Below are 21,688 nucleotides of genomic sequence, written 5' to 3'. Positions count from 1 at the left end.
ACCCAAGTCTAGGGAAACCTACCTATGCATCTGTACAATGATGCTTTCTTTTATTCTCACTCCCTTGGGTAGTCATATTTAGTTTTGTTGGTAAAATACAAATTCTTATGAAGGTGCCTTACCTACCTGTGTTTCTTTAACGCCCAGTGGTTGGAACAGAAAGCTGGTGGGAATGGTAGGATATATTTTTTCAATGGAGAATAGCTTAAACTCCCTAGCCCCCCACCCAGGCCTTAGTACCCAGCCAGAGGTAACCCTAAGAGGGGCCCTAAGAAGCCACAGACACTCGAGTTTTCCCTTTCAGTTTTAAATAAGTTCTTCCCCAGGAATGGAAGTGGGGGTTGGGCCGGGGAGGGGGTGAGGAGGGCAGGCTCAAGATTTAGGCTGCTTTCTGCTTCCTTTGCAGGAGATGGCCTGACTGGGAAGGCGAGTGAGAAGCCGCCTGAGAGGGTGAGGGGGGAGGGGATTGGAAGGAGTCTGGTTCCCCCTATAGCCCTGGGAAGGACAGACCCTTCATTTTCCCTCCCAGATGTTGTTCTGTGGACCCGTGTGCCTAAAGAGAATTAGGAGGGAGGAACCTCTTGTGTCTACTCCTTCTTAAGAAGAAAATCCAGCCTCCCTTTCTCCCCTCCTCTTAAGGGCTGTACCACTTCCCTCCTCCCGTATCCTCCCCCTCAAACCCTGTACTCCTATTAGCCTGGCCTGGTGTCAGCTTTCCTCCTCCCCATGTTTCCAAGGTACAGAAGAGAAGCGAGCGCGTTAGAAGAGCAGAGCCTCCCAAACCTGAGGTTGTGGATTCCACTGAGAGCAGTGAGTAGGAATTGAGGAAGGTAGTCCTGGGAATTGTGGGTGTGGCGAAGAGCTGAAGGTGGGATACAGCTGGGCATGGATCTAGCTCCTGTAGTTTCTCTCGGGGCAGAGCGGGAAGTGCCTGTCTCTGCTCTGGCTTGGCATGGGAACCAGGGGCAGTGGGGAAGATTGCAAACAACAGCAGTGAGAAGAGAGTTTCCTGTTTCAGCTATGCCATCCCTGTTCCCAATCTTCTCTCTCTCTCCTCCCCCCCTCCCTTCCTTTCCCTCCCTGGAAGAGTACCAAGTAAGCTAAGGTGAGAGGCACCTGTGGCTTTAAGATCCCAGTATATGGGGGTGGGGGTATAACAGCAAGTGCAACAGAAATTCCAGAACAGCGGCTCCCAGGGATTCCGGGGTCAGAACCAAACTGACTTGGTCTGGTCGTCAGGTGGCTGGAGGCCTGGGCCGATGGCCTCCTCTCACTGCCGCCTCCCTCCCTGCTTCCTCAGTTCCAGTGTCAGATGAAGATTCTGATGCCATGGTAGATGACCCCAATGATGAGGACTTTGTGCCATTCCGCCCCCGGCGCTCCCCTCGCATGTCCCTGCGCTCAAGCGTGGCACAGAGGGCCGGGCGCTCTTCGGTGGGCACCAAGATGACTTGTGCACATTGCCGGACACCACTGCAGAAGGGGCAGACGGCCTATCAGCGCAAGGGGCTGCCTCAGCTCTTCTGCTCTTCGTCTTGTCTCACCACTTTCTCCAAGAAACCCTCGGGCAGAAAGACCTGCACCTTCTGCAAGAAGTGCGTGAGGGTCCTGAGGTGTGGGGGTGGGGGTCAGGACAGGAGTCGTGGACAAGGCAGAGATCCCGTTGGCAAGAACCAAGCAGGATGGAGCTGAGGGAGAGCCGTTCAGGGGAAGAGGGTCAGAGGGTATTTGGCTCTGTGGCCATCAACCCCAGAGGAGGAGTGGGAAGCTGCTAAAATGAGAGGACGGTCCTGAGTGAATATCCAAACTTGTTCCCACCTCTAGGGAGATCTGGAACACCAGGGATTCGGTCGTGGCGCAGACTGGTTCAGGAGGCTCCTTCCATGAATTCTGCACATCTGTCTGTCTCTCCCTGTACGAGGCCCAGCAGCAGCGCCCAATCCCCCAGTCTGGGGATCCTGCCGATGCCACTCGCTGCAGCATATGCCAGAAGACTGGAGAGGTGAGGGTGCTGAGTGGGGGCTGATTTTATAGAGTCTGGCGAGCCCTGGCCTGCCCCTCCAAATCTGGGGCTGCAGGGGCCAGGCCCTGTGGATAAGGGGAGTGGGGAGGAAAGGCAGCCATCACAAGGGAACATATTCAAAGGCTAGAGCTTCTTCAGGATGTATGCAGCTGGCTTTCCTTGGCTCTCAGGACCTCACCATCAAGTCGGCAGCCCGATGCACAGGTTGGGGGGGTCCTGGGCCCACTGTCTGCTGTGAAGGTCTAGGGCGAGGTGGGAGGCTGTCCTTACATCACGGTGGGCGGGTAGCGGCCAGGCCCCAGCTCAGGGTATGTGTATGTGTGTGTGGCAGGTCCTGCACGAGGTCAGCAATGGCAGCGTGGTGCACCGGCTCTGCAGCGATTCTTGTTTCTCGAAATTCCGGGCCAACAAGGGACTGAAAACCAACTGTTGTGACCAGTGTGGGGCTTACATCTACACCAAGACCGGAAGCCCTGGCCCCGAGCTCCTCTTCCACGAGGGCCAACAAAAGCGGTTCTGCAACACAACGTGCTTGGGGGCGTACAAGAAGGTGGGGCCGAGGGAGTAGTGCATTAGAGGGCTGTGGAAGGGGGTGTGGTCCTTGGGTGATAAATAAAGGTGCCTGATAGGTCGAGGGCTGGGAGAAATAAAACAAATAAAGGGGGTTTCAATTGTATCTGTTATGTTTTATTTTTGAAGCTGGCTGGTGGACACACAGGTCTTTGTTAATATCATCACCTATACTTTTTTGTATGCCTGAAATATTTCATGTTTAAAAAATTTAAAAATAAAAGTGAAGGGACAAATCCAGCCTCAGCCTCTCCTTCCCCATCCTCACAGAAAAACACACGTGTGTACCCATGTGTCTGGTGCAAGACCCTGTGTAAGAACTTTGAGATGCTATCACATGTGGATCGTAATGGCAAGACCAGCTTGTTCTGTTCCCTGTGCTGTACCACTTCTTACAAAGTGAAGCAGGCAGGGCTCACTGGTAGGTGCAAAGCCCTCTTCTCTGAGACCCCTGCCGGCCTTCCTTCTACCTCCCATACTCTCTCTTCTAAAGTAATCCTTGCTGCCCAGCTTCAGCCCCAACCACATCTTCCCGTGGATTTTCTGTTTCATCTCTGCACTGCCTTACACCTCCTGTGTGTTGCGCGTGTGCTCTCTCGCTTTCTCGCGCGCTCTCTTCTCTTTCTCTTTTTCTCTCTCCCTCTTTTTCTCACTTAATCTCTATGCCCCAGGCCCTCCCCGACCCTGCAGCTTCTGCCGCCGCAGCCTCTCTGACCCCTGTTACTACAACAAGGTTGACCGCACTGTCTACCAGTTCTGCAGCCCCAGCTGCTGGACCAAGTTCCAGGTACTCCAGACCCTGGACCAGGGATAAAGGGTGTGGCAACAATGAGAGGGTAGGAGAGTTGGGGTAGGTAGGCCTGGGCAGAACAGAGAACAAGGTTGACTCCCCCTTCCCACCAGTACCACACACAGCCTGCCCCCTCCCTTACTTGTCTTCCTTCCCTCCAGCGCACAAGCCCTGAAGGGGGCATTCACCTGAGCTGTCACTACTGCCACAGCCTCTTCAGTGGCAAGCCCGAGGTCTTGGACTGGCAGGTAAGACCCCCCCCCCCCACGTCTGGCCACACTCTGAAGGGGCCCTTTCACTTGGCTCCTCCCAGATTCAGTGACAGTTCTGCCCTCCCTGCCCTGTGCCCCCACCTCAGGACCAGGTGTTTCAGTTCTGCTGCCGTGATTGCTGTGAGGACTTCAAGCGGCTCCGGGGTGTGGTGTCCCAGTGCGAGCACTGCAGGCAGGAGAAGCTCCTGCATGAGAAACTACGATTCAGTGGGGTGGAGAAGAGCTTCTGCAGTGAAGGTAAGGAAGTGGGGAATGGGCAGAGGCCCTGTCCCTCACAGCCAGGGAGAAGGCAGAGCTGGGAGCAAGGCTCAGAGAACAGGCAGGCAGGGCTTTCTGCACAAGGTGCTCTAGCGTATCTATCCTGGTTTTGAGTACAAGAGGCTGTTTAGAAGAGGTTTGGGGTATAATGCCTTGAAAAGAGTGGTTCTCGTGCTTATGGCTATCTGCATCTGACTTGCTCTCTCTCTCTCTCTTTCCAGGCTGTGTGCTGCTGTATAAACAGGACTTCACTAAGAAACTGGGCTTGTGCTGTATCACTTGTACTTACTGCTCCCAGACCTGCCAGCGTGGAGTTACTGAGCAGCTGGACGGCAGCACCTGGGACTTCTGTAGCGAGGACTGTAAGAGCAAGTACCTGCTGTGGTATTGCAAGGTATGAAGGATCAACAAGAAGGACAGGAGGGGGAATAAGCTATTGTACTAATATCGGAGTGTGGGCAGATATCCAGGGAGGGAAGCCCATCTCCAAGCTGGCCCAGTCTCTGGGCTTAGCCCAGGGGAGAGGGTCTAGCACATTTTAGGGAGGCAGGTCTAACCATGCTGTGGAAACCCTCAGGCTGCCCGGTGTCATGCCTGTAAGCGCCAGGGGAAACTGCTAGAGACCATCCACTGGCGTGGACAGATCCGTCATTTCTGCAACCAACAGTGTCTGCTGCGCTTCTATAGCCAGCAGAACCAACCCAACTTGGATACCCAGAGTGGACCCGAAAGCCTTCTGAACAGTGAGTCCTGGGCAGGGGACACAGTATTACAACTGGCCTAGACTTGACTTTTCTTTTTTCTTTCTTTTTTTCTGGTACTGGGGATTGAACCCAGGGGCATTCCGAAACACACCCTCAGTCCTATTTTTATGCTTTATTTTTGAAACAGGGCCTCACTAAGTTGCAGAGGGCCTCACTAAGTAGCTGAGGCTAGCCATGAACCTACGATCCTCCTGTCTCAGCCTCCCAAGTACTGAGAATACAAGCATGCACCTCTAGGCCTAGCACCTTCTCCCTCAGCTGTATTCACCTTATTCCTGGCCAGAGCTACTAGTACTATGCTTTCTTAGCTTCCGGACCCTCCAGGTAGCTGGGGGGAGTATTGCTTAAATCTTGGAGTTAGATTTGACTGGTTTTCTATAAAGCATATAGCTTTAGGAGTGGGTGCCTAGCCAGGTACGTTGGGTATGTGGAGACAGTGGTTAATTTTTCAAGAGCAGGAAGTGTCAACATATAAGCTCTGTCCTGGAGCAGGGAAGTTCCTCCAGCAAGATCATTCATTTGTTTTGATCTACAGGTCAGTCTTCTGAGTCAAAGCCCCAGACACCCGCTCAAACCAAAGTGGAGAACAGCAACACACTGAGGACCGCGGAGGAAAATGGGAACCTGGGCAAGGTCAGGGCAAAGGCCTTGGGGGAGCGTAATCTCGGAAGGAGATACTGTAGTTGGGGGCACTAACGTTGCTTTGTCTCTGCAGATCCCTGTAAAGACCAGATCAGCTCCAGCTGCTCCCACCCCTCCACCCCCGCCACCTCCAGCAACACCCCGCAAAAACAAAGCTGCCATGTGTAAGCCACTGATGCAGAACCGGGGAGTCTCCTGCAAGGTGGAGATGAAGTCCAAAGGGAGTCAGACAGGTGAGCCAGGGTAGCTAGATGCCATTGGCTCTCTCGTTCAGAGTACCCGGCCCTCAGCCCTGTGTCCAGGAACTGGATGAGGGCATTTCTTCAGTGGCTGAAGGATCATGTGTCGGGCTGTCCTAGAATCACAAAGATGTCTCTCGACCTTTGGTTCAAGGGCAGTTTTGTGATATTAAACACATGTTAGAGTCTTTGGTGGTGATGGGTGAGTTTCAGGGCCTGGGTCAGTTGTGACCCATCTGGCAGGAACTCTGAAAGACCCTTTTCTTGTCAACAGAAGAGTGGAAGCCACAGGTGATTGTGCTGCCCATCCCAGTGCCCATCTTTGTGCCAGTGCCTATGCATCTGTACTGCCAGAAAGTCCCGGTGCCTTTCTCCATGCCTATCCCGGTAAGTTTCCCTGCACCTCCAGGCCTGGTCCTCCTTTACACTCTCCCTTAACTCTTGCCAGCTGTCCTTTTCATCTGCTGGTGTGGTCTCTGGCAGCTAGTTGGGATTTGTACCTCCAGGTGCCTGTGCCCATGTTCTTGCCCACTACTTTGGAGAGCACAGACAAGATTGTGGAGACCATTGAGGAGCTGAAAGTGAAGATCCCTTCCAATCCCTTGGAGGCTGACATCCTGGCTATGGCAGAAATGATTGCAGAGGCCGAGGAGCTAGACAAGGCCTCATCTGACCTTTGTGGTATGCCATGGCGCCATGGATGGTGGCCATGCCAGAGATAGGTTGCTACCAATCTGTCTCTGCGCAAGAGGGTGGAGAGTGGTGGTCCTGGTGCCAAGTAGCGAGAGGGGAACCGTCGGGATTATCCCTGAAAGCCTGCGAGGGTGCTGGGCAAGAGCTGCAATGACTGAGCCAACTTCTCCATCTCCCAGATCTTGTGAGTAACCAGAGTGCAGAGGGACTTCTGGAGGACTGTGACCTGTTTGGGCCAGCCCGAGATGATGTCTTAGCCATGGCTGTGAAGATGGCTAATGTCTTGGATGAGCCTGGGCAAGACTTGGAGGCAGACTTCCCCAAGAGTGAGTAGGATTTGAGGCATGCCTGCTGAGTATTACAGTGCACCTGTCATTAGGAAAGGAGTGTTGGTTGTGACCCAGAGCATGATCCTAAACCATGATAATTGTGAATCTAAGACAGAAGGTTCTCATAAGGAATAGTGTCAGAGATAGAAGGATAAATCATCTTGATAAGTAGCTGAGGCTGCCTTTGAACCTACAATCCTCCTGTCTCAGTATCCCAAGTACTGAGATTGTAGGCATGTGGAACCACACCTGAATTTATATAATATAAAATTTTACCATCTTCCTTTTAAGTGTACAGTGTTAAGTCTTTAGTGTTAAATACATTTAAATTATTGTGAGTATGAGTGTTTGGTGTTTTTGTACCTTGAGCATGTTTTTCTGCTACAGCTTTACGGGTTCCTACTGAGTCCAGTGAAATTGTATAGGAGATTCATCTTGAATCAAGTGGCCAAGCAGCTTGAGGGTAAGAGGACTAAGATTGAATTGTTAAGAAATTGCTTTCTTCTTTTTTTCCCTTCCATTAGATCCTTTGGACATTAACCCCAGTGTAGACTTTCTCTTTGATTGTGGCCTGGTAGGGCCTGAGGATGTGTCCACTGAACAAGACCTTCCCCGAACCATGAGGAAGGTAAGGACTGGGACTACTGTGTATCCATTAAAAGAGGATGGAGAAGTCAGGCGTAATGGCGCATGCTTGTAATCCCAGTACTTGGAAAGCTGAGACTGGAGGATCTTGGTTCATGGACAGCCTCAGCTACTTAGTGAGGCCATCCACAACTTAATGAGACCCTGTTTCAAAATAAAGAATAAAAAATAGGGCAGGGGGTGTAGCTCGGAGGTAGAATGACTCTGGGTTCCATCTCCAAGTATGCAAAAAAAAAAAAAAAGAAGATGGAGAGCCAGGCGTGGTGGTGCACACTTGTAATCCCAGCATATGGGAGGCTGAGACCGGAGGATCACGGTTCGCAAACAGCTTCAGCTACTTAGTGAGGCCCTCTGCAACTCAGTGAGGCCCTGTTACAAAATAAAGAATAAAAAATAGGGCTGGGGGTGTAGTTCAGAAGTAGAATGCCCCTGGGTTCTGTTCCTGGTACTGGAAGAGAGAGAGAGAGAGAGAGAGAGAGAGAGAGAGAGAGAGAGAGAGACAGACAGACAGACAGACAGACAGACAGAGGGGCAGAAAGAGAGAATGGAGAAAGAAGCCAGGGTTGTGGGGCACACCTGTAATCCCAGTACTTGGGAGACTGAGACAGGAGGATTTCAGGTTTAAGGACAGCCTCAGCAAGTAGTGAGACGCTCATCAATCTAGTAAGATCCTGTTTCAAAATAAAACTAAAATAGGGCTGCCGATGTAGCTCCGACGTAGATTGCCCCTGGGTTTAATCTCTAGTACCACAAAAAAAAGAGGCTAGAGACCCAAAGGGAATAGGATTCTCACATAGCCAAGCCAGTAACTTCACTCTGACCTTGCCTAACCTCCTTCTCCAACACCAGGAATACTGAGATAACCTAAACTTCACTCTCCCCTCGGAGCTCTGTGCCATGAACATTTTCTGCGTTCTTACATCCCTGTCCCCCATGGTAACCACTGTCCTGTCAAGCTTCCATGCTTCCCCTGGCCTTACCCCTTCCAACTCCTCCTTTCTCTCCCCCTCCAGGGTCAAAAGCGGCTGATGCTTTCCGAAAGCTGTTCCCGGGACTCCATGAGCAGCCAGCCTAGCTGTACTGGTCTTAATTACTCATATGGTGTCAATGCGTGGAAGTGCTGGGTACAGTCAAAGTACGCCAATGGAGAAACCAGCAAGGGTGATGAACTGCGCTTTGGCCGTAAGTACTCAGGAGTAGGAGGAGGGATAGGGAGAAGAGTACAGAGAAAGGGGGCTGGGCCTGTGGTTCAGCTCAAAATGTCTAAGAGTAATAGGAGTGCAATCGCTTAGGTGTGCCCTGTGAGGATAGGGAAGGGTTGCAGATTGAAGAGAGAAGCTGTCTAGGTTCAAGGCTAAGGGTTCTGTTTTTCTGTTTTGTTTTTGGTTTTGGTTTTTTTTGGTTTTGTTTTGGTTTTTGCGGGTCTGGGATGGAACCCAGGGGCATTCTACCTCCGACCCACACCCCCAGCCCTATTTTTATTCTTGATTTTTTTCTTTTTTCTTTTTTTTGTGTATGTGATACTGGGGATGAAGCCCAGGGACATTCTACCTCTGAGCTACACCCCCAGCCCTATTTTTTATTCTTTAATTTGAAACAGGGTCTCACTGAGTTGCAAAGGGCCTCACTAGCTGAGGCTATCCTCAAACTGTGATCCTCCTATCTCAGCCTCCCAAATGCTGGGATTACAAGCGTGCACCACCACGCTCAGCTCCTACTTGTATTCTTTATTTTAAGGATCTCACTAAGTTGCAAAGGGCCTCACTAAACAGTAGTTGAGGCTGTCCACAAACCACCATCCTCCTGTCTCAGCCTCCCAAATGCTGGGATTACAAGTATGTGCCACCACGCCCTGCAGGGTTCTGTTTTAATTGGTAGGTTTATTCAGGAGCTAGGTGTGACTAGGGTTCATGGTGGTAGAGCTAAGTGAAATTCTCCATGTGAGCTTTTCTTAACCCCATTAACCTCCACTACATATCACTGCAGCCAAACCCATGCGTATCAAAGAGGATATTCTTGCCTGCTCAGCTGCTGAACTCAACTACGGTCTGGCCCAATTTGTGAAAGAAATCACTCGACCCAATGGTGAACGATACGAACCCGACAGTATCTACTATCTGTGTCTTGGCATCCAGCAGGTACCCTCACTCACTCTCACTCTCAACACAGCCGACTGGGTCCCCCTGGAACTGTTTCTAGCCCAGTCCTTGCTGCCGCTTGTCTCATACTCCAAGCAGGTAGCTTTCCTTTAATCTCATATGACACACAGCACATGAGATGTCAATCCACTCCTAAAATCAGAGCTTGGTCCCGAGACTATTGATCAAGGAACAGTTGTTATTGCTCTCTGGGTCTCCTTTGTAATATTTGAACCCATGGGTAGGACTGGGTTCCTAAGAGTGGGGAATTAATGTTTAGTTCCCACAGGGCAGGTCAGCCGTGTATTACCTGACAAGGAATCTGGGCTTCTGAGGAATAGCTCTTCCAAGCTTCCTTCTTTTCCAGCAAAGCCTCAGAGCTTCAGAGGTGTAGGGACTCCTGGGAGAAAGCACTGATCAAAGGGCTGTTTCCCATTGTCTCCTAATTATCAAGGACACCATGCCTGGGGCTTGGATATCATTGTCTTTCCTCTAGGACCTATGGTCTGGCTTTATGTGTGTTTGTTTTTCTTTCCCCAGTACTTGCTAGAAAATAACCGAATGGTGAACATTTTCACGGACCTCTACTACCTGACTTTTGTTCAAGAACTCAACAAGTCTCTGAGTACCTGGCAGCCCACACTCCTCCCCAACAGTAAGGGACAGGGTCTCAGCAACCTCTACTCCCTTTCTCCCCTTCTTCCAGCACACCATTTCAAGAGTACCATGCTGTGTGGTCTGCCACTCCTCAAAAAGGTTCACAGGGCAGATGCAGTAGCTGGATGCCTCAGGGTTTAAATCTAGAGAAGAAGAAGTTCTTGTCCTTGAACACGAGGAATGTATCAAGCCTTAGGCCTTAGCCAGACTACAGGTGGTATGTACCTGTAGTCCCAAGCCCAGGAGTTGGAGGCCAACTTGGACAGCAAAGCAAGATCCTATCTCAAAAAATAAATGAATAAGCCAGGCGTGGTGGCGGCGTACCCTTTTAATCTTAGTACTTGGGAGGTGGAGATAGGAGGATTGCAGGTCAAGGACAGTCTCAGCAAGTAGTGAGATTCTCAGAAACCTAGGGAGACCTTGTTTCCAAAAGAAGAAAAAGGTCTGGGAGTGTAGTTCAGAGGTAGAATGCCTCTGAATTCAATCCATAGTACCAAGTAGATAGATAGATTGATTAATTGATATAGAAATAAAGATCAAGCAGTTGATTCGAGTCTGAAGAACTATCTCTGGGACCAAAAAAAAGATGACCCAAGTTTGAGTAGTAAGTAAAGAAAGAAAAGAGAATGTTGTAGGACTCCTAAAGGTTTATATCTGTCTGCCTACAACTTGAAAGTTTTGATAGAGGCTCCAAATGCAAATAGAAAATGTATAAAATATGCTTAGTTTTACTATGTAGTACAGCTAAGTGTCAGGGTTTTGTTTGTTAACAGTCGCCCAACAAGAAGCATGCAGTGAGTATGCATGTGCCGGACCCCAGGTTGGGAGACGTGGTTGGGTTTGGGTAGTCAGTGTATCCTAAGCAGGCCTCTCTCCTTGCTCATTGCAGATACAGTATTCTCCCGAGTCGAAGAAGAGCACCTCTGGGAGTGCAAGCAGCTGGGGGTTTACTCACCCTTTGTACTTCTCAACACCCTCATGTTCTTCAACACTAAGTTTTTTGGGCTGCAGACAGCTGAGGAACACATGCAGCTCTCTTTCACCAATGTGGTGCGACAGTCCCGCAAGTGTACCACCCCTCGGGGCACCACCAAGGTAGTGAGCATCCGCTACTTTGCCCCAGTCCGCCAGAGGAAAGGGCGAGGTATGAGGCTAGTCCCCTCCTTTACTTTTGCCCCTTGTCTGCTTTTCCCTGACACGCTGCCCCTTTTCTGCCAGGTTGGCCTTCTTTGGCCCTACCTTCCCTCTCCTTTCATTCCTGTATTTGTAGAAAAGATGAAAACAAGCCAGACCTTGTGGCACACACCTGTAATCCCAGTGCTTGGGAGGCTGAGACAGAAAGATCACAGGTTCGAGGACAGCCTCAGTAATTTAGTGAGACCCTGCTTCCAAATAAAAAATAAAATGGGGCTAGGGATATAGCTCGGAGGTAGAATGCCCCTGGGTTCAATCCCCAGCACACAAACAAAAAAAGGAAGATGATAACAGGTGGGCAGTGTGACACAGGTTACTTGGGAAGCTGAGGCAGGAAGATCGTAAGTTCAACCTAGTGGGCAACATAGTGAGAACTTGTCTCAAAATAAAAAATAAGGGCCAAGGAATGTAGCTCAGTGGTAGAGTCGGGCCCAAGGTCCCATCCCCAGTACTGCTGGTAAACAGAGACGGGCATGCTGGCACACACCTGTAGTCCTAGTACTTGAAAGGCTGAGACAGGAGGATTGCAGGTTCAAGGCCAGCCCCAGCAGCTTAGCAAGGCCCTCAGCCACTTAGTGAGACCCTGTTTCAAAATGAAAATAATCAAATAGGGCTAGGGATATAGGTCAGAGGTAGAATGTCACTGGGTTCAATTCCCAGTACCTCAAAGAAGAAAAAAGAAAGAAAGAAAGAAAGGAAGGAAGGAACGAACGAACGAACGAACAACCAGTCCTAGCTGATGGGCCATGGCCGTTGCATAAATAGGTGACTCTGCTGCCTATTTCTCACCTTTCTCATTTTAAGGAAGTTTACTTGGGTGCCTGTTTTGGGGGGGCAGTGATAGACAAGTAGGAAGCTGTTAAGTCTATTTGGCTCTCAGGGAGAGTTGACAGAGTGAATGGCTGGCTTTCTGTGACTCAGAAACTGTTTTGGTTTCCATTCTTTGTGGCCCTGAAGTTCTGTCCTGTCTGAGCTTGGTTCCCAAGGCCCCTTCTTTGGACCTGTGCCTCTACCTGGGTCTGATGCACAGGTGGTTGGGACCATGATAGTTTCTCCCTCCTTGAAGGCAAGGCCAACCTTACAGCAGGGTCTGTTTTATCAATTTGTTTGTATAACTTTGGAGATCACCTCTTCAAGATGTCAATGTGGGGGAGATTATGAAATGAGATTTTGGCAGCAAGAACCAGGGAGGGCTACAGAACAGTCCCCCTGCAGGATGTTTAAGACTGGATGACTCTTTTGCCTTCCTTTAGTCTTTCAATGCTGGGAATGGAGCCCAGGACCTCATGCTTGTTAGGCAAGCACTCTCCTACTGAGCTACATCCCTTTCCTTTCTTCTTTCCTTTCTCTTCCTACTTTGTTGTGGTACTTGAATTTGAACCTAGGGTCTCGGGCATGCTAGGTAAGCAATCTATCATTAGAGCTACAGACCCAGCCACCCCTTTTATTTCTTTTGGTTGTTGGTACTAGAGATTGAACCCAGGGCTGTTCTACCACTGAGCTGCACCCCCAGCCCTTTTTATTTTTATTTTATTTTTGAGGTACTAGGGATGGAACCCAGGGGCATTCTACCTCTGAGCTACACCCCCAGCCCCATTGTTTTATTCTTTGTTTTGAAACTGGGTCTCACTGATTTGCAAAGGACCTCACTAAGTAGCTGAGGTTGTCCACAAACCATGATCCTCCTGTCTCAGCCTCCTGAATGCTGGGATTACAAGCGTGCACCACCACGCCCGGTGCATGCCCGACTCCTTTTTTAAACAATTTTGAAACAGAGTCTCACTAAGTTACTACAGGCTGGCCCTGAATCTGTGATTTTCCTGTGTCAGCCTCCCATGTAGCTCATTATTTTTATGAGCATGTATTTGGTGTCTTGAGGCCATCCCTGTGTGCCCTAGACTGGGATCTGGGAGATGGCTCATTGAGCCTGAACTCTAAGTAAGTCTTGAGTGTTTTCCCTCCCCACAGACACAGGTCCTGGGAAGCGGAAGAGAGAAGATGAAGCCCCTATCTTAGAGCAGCGTGAGAACCGCATGAATCCCCTCCGCTGCCCTGTGAAGTTCTATGAGTTTTATCTCTCAAAATGGTGAGTTGGTGGGTTTGCAGAAATGGCATCAACACGCAGACCCAAGGGTTCGACTTAGCCTTGGTCCTGATCGTTTTTTCCCTTCACTCCCAACCCTACCCCCTTGTAGTCCTGAAAGCCTCCGGACTCGCAACGATGTGTTCTACCTGCAGCCTGAGAGGTCCTGCATCGCCGAGTCACCTCTCTGGTATTCTGTGATCCCCATGGACCGGAGCATGTTGGAGAGCATGCTCAATCGCATTCTGGCTGTGCGTGAGATTTATGAAGAACTGGGTCGTCCTGGGGAGGACGACCTGGACTGAGTCCTTGTGCCTCCTATATCCATCTTTCACATCAGTGTCTGTCCTGTGGCCACGCCCTATGGGGTGACTGGTCCTGGAACCAATGCTGTTCATTCTGAAAGGCCCCGACTGCCCCTTCCTGCTCACCCATTCCCTTCCGTCCCTAGGCACCCCTGTCTTTTACCTCCTTCCATACCACTTAACGAACACGGCACCCCAGTCTTCTGTACTCAAGGCTAGCTTGTGAAATTCAGCTAGCCCATGTTCTTTATGCTTCAAAGTAAACCCTGTCTCGTGGGGCCAGACTTCGGGTGGAGTGTTAATAGCTCTGGTGATCCTGTTGGCTTTGGGTTTCCTCACCTCTCCGTGTTGGTGAAGGCCCTTGTTCCTAGGGCTGACCTGGGGGAAAACCCAGCTGCCTTTGCCCTGTGCCCATTCCCTTCGCCCTCCTCTCCAATAACATGCAAAAGGATCTTGTCTAAAAGGTGTGGGAAAAAACGATTAAAGTAATGAGGGGACCATTTCCCTAAAGCAGAGCTTAGACACTTTCCCCCTCCCGTGAGATAATTGGTTGTTGGCACCCTTTCACCACTGTGTCCCCCATCCTGCCCCAGCAAGCACCAACAACTGGTGCTACAGTTTTTAGAGTTCCAAATGCTTTTTCTTCCTCAAAGGCAGAGAATGACTCGAAGTTTGGGGAACAGACTCCTCTTGTGCAGACTCCTGTCCCCTTGGTTTATGTGTTTGTCTCTCTGCCATCCTAGGTTGGCGTGAGCCACGGTGTCAACATGCTTAGCCCTCTGTAACTGCTTCCCTTTAGTTCCGTGGACAGAGCTCCCAAGGCAAAAACTACCTTCTGGCGGCCGTTGGGGCTGGGTTCCCTGCTCTCGTTCTCCCCCCTCCTAAGAGCCAGGCCAAGCCTGTGGGGGACTGGGCCATGCAGGATGGGGGCCTGTGGTCACAAGCTAGGAGCTGTGGGTGTGGGCCCTGCCCCTCCCGCCTACATCTTCTCTTTTCCCCATCTTGCTTTACAGTCCCAGCAAACTATCAGTGTCTGTCAAAGGGGGTACCCAGTTCTTTCCCTGTTGGCTTTGCTGTTCCCGAGCCTCCTTTTTGTGTTTTTATAACTGTCACCAGTTTAGCCACTGTTTAAATTGTATATATTGTTATGAGGCACCTGGCCTGTCCCTTCAGTGAGCCATGCCCGCCCTTGTGTTGTAGTGAGAAGCTGTTGTCACGACTAACCTTCTGTCTCAAAATTGTTTGTTTCAAATAAAGAGTTAAAATTGTCTTTTGTCTTCTCCAAGGGAGGGAGAGCAGTGTTTGGAGAGATAAGAGAGATAGAGGAGGAACACTTTGAAACTGCAGATCTCTCAAGTGTAAAGAAGTCAGGCGTCGCACATTGATTTGAGAATCATTCTTACACAGCTCACTGAATGAATCTACCAGAAATGTCATTTATGTATTTATTTTTGCGGTACTGGGGATGGAACCCGGGGGCATTGTAACTGAGCTCCACTCCCAGCCCTATTTTTTAGTCTTTTTATTTTTGAAACAGGGTCTCACTGAGTTGCAGGGTCTCACTAGTCACTAAGTAGCTGAGCCTGTCCATGAACTGCAGTCCTCCTGTCTCAGCCTCCTGAATGCTGGGATTACAAACGTGCACCACCATGCCTGGCTGAAATGTCCTTTTTATAACAAGTTCCCAAACACTTCACAAAAGTTATTTAACAGCTTTCTAGTAAGGATCAAATAAAAAGATTAATTAGATCAGTTTCCTGTCTCTAATAGGCTCCTAGGATAGGGGAAGAGATACACCACTACATAATTACTCCTAACAGGCAAATGAAATAGTGCAGTGGGTCAAGCGTGGTGGCACAGCTTTGTAATCCCAGTACTTGGGAGGTTGAGACCGGAGGATCATAGGTTCTTGGCCAGCCTCAGCTACTTAGGCCCTCTGCAACTTAGACCCTGTCTCAAAACAAAGAATAAAAAATTGGGCTAGAATTGTTTGGAGGTAGAATGCCCCTGGGTTCAATCCCCAGCACTAAACACACAAAAAGTGCTGTGTGAGAGCAGAGAAATAGGTAACTATTCATTTCCTATTATAGGGAGGTCATGTGAGGGTTCACCAAGGTAGCTGGCATTGGACTGGGGCCTCACAGACTATGGGGCATATTGGGAACAACAGGCCTAAGGGTAAGAAGTGCAAGGCCAAGATTTTCCAACCAGGGAATGGCAGGTTCAGGTATGTTTGATTTATTTATTTATTTATTTATTTATTTATTTATTTTACTTTTTTTGTGGTACTGGGGATGGAACCCAGGGACATTCTACCTTCAAGCTACACCCCCAACCCTGTCTTTTATTCTTTATTTTGAAACTGTTTCACTGAATTGCAAAGGGCCTCACAGTGCTGGGGCTGTCCACGAACCGCGATCCTCCTGTCTCAGCCTCCCAAATACTGGGATTACAAGCGTGCGCTACCATGCCCGGCTCAGCTTCAGCAATTTAGTGAGGCTGTGAGCAACTTAGTGGGACCCTGATTTTAAAAAGTACAATAAAATGGGCTGGGATTGTAGATGGGAAGGTAGAATGCCCCTTGGTTCAATACCCAGTGCCACACACACAAAAAAAAGGAAGTCATCGGCAGGGTCAGGTGTGGTAGTACAAGCTTATAAATCGTAGTATTTATGAGGCACAAGAGAATCGCAGGATTGAAGCCAGCCTCAGCAATTTAGCAAGACCCTCAGAAATTTCGCAGGACCCTGTTCCAAAATAAAAAAAAATAGCTAGTGTGGTGCCATATGCTTGTAATCCTAGGACTTGGGAGGCTGAGACAGGAGGATCCTGGTTCGCGGCCAGCCTCAGCTACTTAATGAGGCCCTCTGCAACTCAGTGAGACCCTGTTTCAAAATAAAAAAAAATAAGGCCGGGGGTGTTGCTCAGAAGTAGAATGCCCCTGGGTTCAATACCCAGTACCGAAAAAAAAAATAGCAGCATGGAGCATGGTGATGCACACCTGTAATCCCAGTACTTGGGAGGCTAAGACAAGAGGATCATAAGTTCAAGGACAGCCTTAGCAAACTAGTGAGGCTTTCAGCACCCCGGTGAGACCTTGTTTCAAAAAAAAAAAACTAAAAAGGGCTGAAGGTATAGCTCGGAGTAGAATGCCCTGGGTTCAATCCCCAGTACCACGAAAGTAAATAAATAAATAAATAAATAAATAAATAAATAAATAAATAAAGCTGGATGTGGTGCCACACGCTCATAATCCCAATACTTGGGGGACTGAAACAGGAGGATCACAGGTTGCAGCCAGCCTCAGCTACTTAGTAAGGCCCTCTGCAATTTAGTGATATCCTGTTTCAAAATAAAGAATAAAACGTGGGACTGATGGTGTAGCTCAGAGGTGGAATGTCCCTGGCTTCAATCCTCAGTATCAAAAAAGTAAATAAATAAATGAGATAATTAAATAAAATAAATAAAAAGAGATGGGAGCCAAGTGTGGTGGCACACGCCTGTAATCTCTATACTTGGGAGGCTCAGACAGGAAGATCACCGGTTCGAGGACAGCCTCAGCGACATAGTGACACCCTCAGCAAGCTAGCAAGGCCCTGTTTCAAAAATAAAAATAAAATAGGGCTGGAGGTATAGCTCAGAGGTAAAAGGGCCAATTCCCACTGCCCCCCAAAGCTGGGGGTATAGTTTGGAAGGCAGAATGCCCCTGTGTATAATCCCCAGAACCAGAAAATAAAGTCAGAGCTCAGTGGCACACACCCGTAATCCCAGTACTTAGGAGGCTGAGACAGGAGGATTTCAGGTTCCAGGCCAGCATCAGCAACTTAGTGAGACTCTGTTTTATTATTATTATTATTATTATTATTATTATTATTATTATTATAGTATTTGTTATTGTCGTGTGTGTGTGTGTGTGTGTGTGTGTGTGTGTGTGTGTGTTATGGGGAATTGAACCCAGAGGCATTCTACCTCTGAACCATACTCCTAGCCTATTTTATTTTTTTTAACTTTGAAACAGGGTCTCACTAAGTTGTGGATGGCCTCACTAAATTGCTAAGGCTGGCTGTGAACCTGCAATCCTCCTGTTTCAGCCTCCAGAGTACTGAGATTATAGGCGTGTACCACTGTGTCTGGTTTTGTGAGACCCTGTTTCAAAATTTAAAAAAATATGCCAGGCCTGGTGGCACACACTTGTAATATCAGTACTTGGTAGGCTGAGACAGGAGGATCGTGGTTCTAGGCCAGCCTCGGCTACTTAATGAGACCCTCTGCAGCTTAGTGAGATGCTGTTTCAAAATAAATAATAAAAAATAGGGCTGGAGTATTGCTTGGAGGCAGAATGCCCCTGGGTTCCATTCCCATTACTTCAAAAATAATTTAAAGAATAAAATAAAATGGGAATGGGGGTGTAGGTCAGAGGTAGAACGTCCCTGGGTTCCTGAGTTCAATCTTGAGTGTAGAAAAGAAAACAAAAACGAAACAGAGAAGGGTCCAAGGTCATTTGTTCAACTAAATTTCTACTCTCTGCCTGGCCTTGTCCTAGTTACCAGATAGATACAAAATTCCTAAGAACTTGTGGGAGCAATTCCTGGTCCAGGACTGGCCTTTGTGTGAACTGGAGTGTGAACACTTTCCAGTGTGCACTCAGGTGCCTAGGTTGTCTCACTAGTTCTGATCGGGGAGATTCACATGTCAATATAATAGCCAAGCCGGGCGTGGTGGCGCACACCTGTAATCCCAGCATTTGGGAGGCTGAGACAGGAGGATCGCAGTTCGAAGACAGCCTCAGCTACTTAGTGGGGCCCTCTACAACTCAGTGAGACCCGGTTTCAAAATAAAGAATAAAAAATAGGGCTGGGGGTGTAGCTCGGAGGTAGAATGCCGCTGCGTTCCATCCCAAGTACCGCAATAAAAACAACAACAACAAAAAAAAAGATACCCAAGGTGGAATGGCAATTGTCCAGAAAGACCACAGCGGTGGCGCAGTGACGCAGGAGTTGGATTTTCATGTAGAGTGGGCAAGAGTTTGCAGGCAGAGCGGAGGTGCAGGGGTTTAGTGTGAGCAAAGGCGCAGAGGCAAAATGCAACGCTGGCTTCGGGAGAGAGGGAGGACAGAGTGGTGGTGAGTGTAGGCGTTGTGGGGAAAGTATCTAGGGATCCAGGTGTGAAAAAGACTTGAACGCCATGCCCAGTCCTGCAACGGGGAGCAGCCAGCTGGCTCTCTCCGCCTGAGACTTTCCCAGTTTTAGCAATGGAAGTCCAGCATCCCAAGAAACGCTTCAATTCTGGTAAACCAAGGCAGTCCTGCTGTATCCTAGGTAGTATTCTGTCATATTTTTTTTCTTTTGTGGTCTGGGGATGGATGGAACCCAGGGGCATTCTACCTATGGGCCTCACTGAGTTGCGAAGGCCCTCACTAAGTAGCTGAGGCTGTCTGCGAACTGTGATCCTCTAGTCTCAACCTCCCGAATGCTGAGATTATGAGCGTGCACCACCATGCCCGGCTTTATTCTTTATTTTGAAACAGGGTCTCACTGAGTTGCAAAGGGCCTCACTAAGTAGTAGCTGAGGCTGTCTGAGAACCGCCATCCTCCTGTCTCAGCCTCCCAAATCCTGGGATTACAAGCCTGCGCCAGCACGCCCAGCCCGATATTTTATTTATTTATTTATTTATTTATTTATTTATTTATTTATTTATTTAGCGGGTCTGGGGATGGAACCCAGGGGCATTTGACCTCTGAGCTACATACCCTGCCCTATTTTTTTTTCTTTATTTTGAAACAGGGTCTCACTGAGTTGCAGAGGGCCTCACTAAGTAGCTGAGGCTGTCCGCGCACCGCGATCCTCCAGTCTCAGCCTCCCAAATGCTGGGATTACAAGCGTGCGCCACCATGCCCGTTCCCTATTTTTCATTTCATTGTATTTGGTAATAGGGGTTGAATCTAGGGGCATTCTACCTCTGAGCGACACCCCAGCTGTTTTATTTTGAAATAGGGTCTTGCTAAGATGCTGAGGCTGGCCTTGAACCTGTCATTCTCCTGTCTCAGCCTCCCAAGTACGGGGATAATAGGTGAGTACCGCCGAACTAGGGCTATACTATAGCTTTATGTTTTTAAGGTGGCTGTAGCGTGTCTGGGTGATTTTAGGACGACTAGGTGGTGAAGAAACAGAGGCCAACAGCAGGGAAGCAACAAGGGACAAAAATGGGCAGTGTGTCTCCTTTGGCATTTGGCAGACGAGTTCCAGTTCCATGGCTTAGCCCCTTCCTTCCGAGCTGCACAAGTTAAACTACTTGGGCCTCAGTTTCTTCATCTGTGAAATGGGGACAATGTAGTGCTCACCCATCAATGAAGGTGAGGATTAAAAGAGCTAAAGCCGAGCGTGACCCTGGCACACAGTGCATTAATTCTTGTTGCTTCCATTCTCCATTAGGAAGTTATGGCAAGCAGGAAAAAGGGGAGTGAAAGGGGATGGAGACAGATTTAAGAATTGCCTAGCAGTCCTCATTTGCCTGTCAGTTTAATTGATTTAATCCTTGTATGAATGAGTTCTGGTTGGCATTCAATTTTTTTTTCAGTACTGGGGATTGAACCTCTGAGCTACACCCCTAGCCGTGTGTGTGTGTGTGTGTGTGTGTGTGTGTGTGTGTGTGTGTGGTGCTAGAGACTGAACCCAGGAACATTATACCTCAGGGCTACCCCCCAGCCCGATTTTTTATTCTTTTTTGGAAACAGGGTCTCACTAAGTTGCGGAGGGCCTCACTAAGTAGTTGAGGCTGGCCATGAACTTGTAATCCTCCTTTCTCAGCCTCCCAAGGACTGGGATTACAAGTGTGCGCCACCTCGACTGGCTCTGGTTGCCATTTATTTTTCCAGGTATTTCAATTTTAAGACATTAGAAATTAGGCATGGTGGTGTGCACCAGTAATCCCAGTATTTGGGAGGCTGAGACAGGTGCATCTCAGATTTGAGGCCAGCCTCAGAAATTTAATGAGATCCGATTTCAAAATAAAGAAATAAAAAGGGCAGGGGTGCAGCCGGGCGTGGTGGCGCACGCTTGTAATCCCAGCATTCGGGAGGCTGAGACCGGAGGATCGTGGTTCAGCTACTTAGTGAGGCCCTCCGCAACTCAGTGAGACCCGGTTTCAAAATAAAGAATAAAAAATAGGGCAGGGGGTGGAGCTCGGAGGTCGAATGCCCCTGGGTTCCATCCGCAGACCCACAAAAACAAAAAAGGGCAGAGTGTGGCTCAGAGGTAGACCACCCCAGGGGTTCAGGCCCCCCCCCCATACACTGGATAAAAGTCATTTACATCTAACTGAATAATGAAAGACTTTGTTCCTGGAAGAGAAGCCTGAGAGTAAACTAGAAAGGGCGAGAGAAGACTTTGGAAAACAAAGAGTGTGTCTGGGGCCCTTCCGATAAGGGAGACAAATCGTGCATTTCAGAAGCTCATCTCTTTGTCTGGGGCCTCCTGCAAGCTGGGCAAGCATCTCCCACTGAGCAAGCATCTCCCACTGAGCCGCTCCCCAGCACAGCTCCCCAGCACAGACGGTTATCTTCGCTCTGGCATGTAGAGGTTCTGAATCGGCATGTCTCCACCTCTGTGTGTCCCAAATTGCCTCAGTTGAGAGGTCGGACACTTTCTGGAACTTGCTCTGGGCAGAGATCCCTGGAGAGATTCTCTTTCCTCCAGACTGAACTTCGCTCCCTGCAGACAGGGAAGCCTGTTTATTGATTGATTTATTTATTTACTTATTTATTTATTTTTGCGGTAGAGGGGATGAAATTCAGGGGTATTCTACCTCCGAGCTACACCCCCTGCCCTATTTTTTATTCTTTATTTTGAAACCGGGTCTCACTGAGTTGCGGAGGGCCTCACTAAGTAGCTGAGGCTGTCCGCGAACCGCGATCCTCCGGTCTCAGCCTCCTGAATGCTGGATTATAAGCGTGTGCCACCATGCTCGCTTATTTATTTATTAATTTATTTATTATGGTATTGAGGATTGAACTCAGCACAGGGAAGCCTATTTATTTATTTATTTATTTATTTATTTATTTATTGTGACACTGAGGACTGAACCCAG

At 48.9% G+C, this 21,688-nt stretch overlaps 1 protein-coding gene across 1 annotated transcript in view; it reads left to right on the top strand.

Annotated features, from left to right (window-relative positions):
* The window catches only part of ZMYM3 (zinc finger MYM-type containing 3), a gene marked incomplete at both ends in the record, with an annotated part of 15,206 nt that extends 1,604 nt beyond the window's left edge, over positions 1-13,602 (top strand). Inside the window, 23 exons of the mRNA XM_080718991.1 lie at positions 407-450; positions 738-810; positions 1,301-1,595; positions 1,825-2,002; positions 2,355-2,573; positions 2,864-3,014; positions 3,265-3,380; positions 3,545-3,631; positions 3,742-3,892; positions 4,135-4,307; positions 4,491-4,656; positions 5,213-5,310; positions 5,393-5,552; positions 5,833-5,945; positions 6,065-6,239; positions 6,431-6,577; positions 7,105-7,208; positions 8,239-8,407; positions 9,212-9,363; positions 9,904-10,018; positions 10,910-11,164; positions 13,183-13,300; positions 13,410-13,602. Coding sequence (XP_080575117.1) covers positions 407-450; positions 738-810; positions 1,301-1,595; positions 1,825-2,002; positions 2,355-2,573; positions 2,864-3,014; positions 3,265-3,380; positions 3,545-3,631; positions 3,742-3,892; positions 4,135-4,307; positions 4,491-4,656; positions 5,213-5,310; positions 5,393-5,552; positions 5,833-5,945; positions 6,065-6,239; positions 6,431-6,577; positions 7,105-7,208; positions 8,239-8,407; positions 9,212-9,363; positions 9,904-10,018; positions 10,910-11,164; positions 13,183-13,300; positions 13,410-13,602 — 3,452 coding nt within the window. The remainder of the gene's footprint in view (positions 1-406; positions 451-737; positions 811-1,300; positions 1,596-1,824; positions 2,003-2,354; positions 2,574-2,863; positions 3,015-3,264; positions 3,381-3,544; positions 3,632-3,741; positions 3,893-4,134; positions 4,308-4,490; positions 4,657-5,212; positions 5,311-5,392; positions 5,553-5,832; positions 5,946-6,064; positions 6,240-6,430; positions 6,578-7,104; positions 7,209-8,238; positions 8,408-9,211; positions 9,364-9,903; positions 10,019-10,909; positions 11,165-13,182; positions 13,301-13,409) is intronic.
* Positions 13,603-21,688: the final 8,086 nt, after the last annotated feature.

Source organism: Muscardinus avellanarius (genome assembly GCF_963383645.1).
Source record: "Muscardinus avellanarius genome assembly, chromosome: X".
Classification (NCBI taxonomy): Eukaryota; Metazoa; Chordata; class Mammalia; order Rodentia; family Gliridae; genus Muscardinus; species Muscardinus avellanarius.
This window is presented reverse-complemented; position numbering and strand designations above follow the sequence as displayed.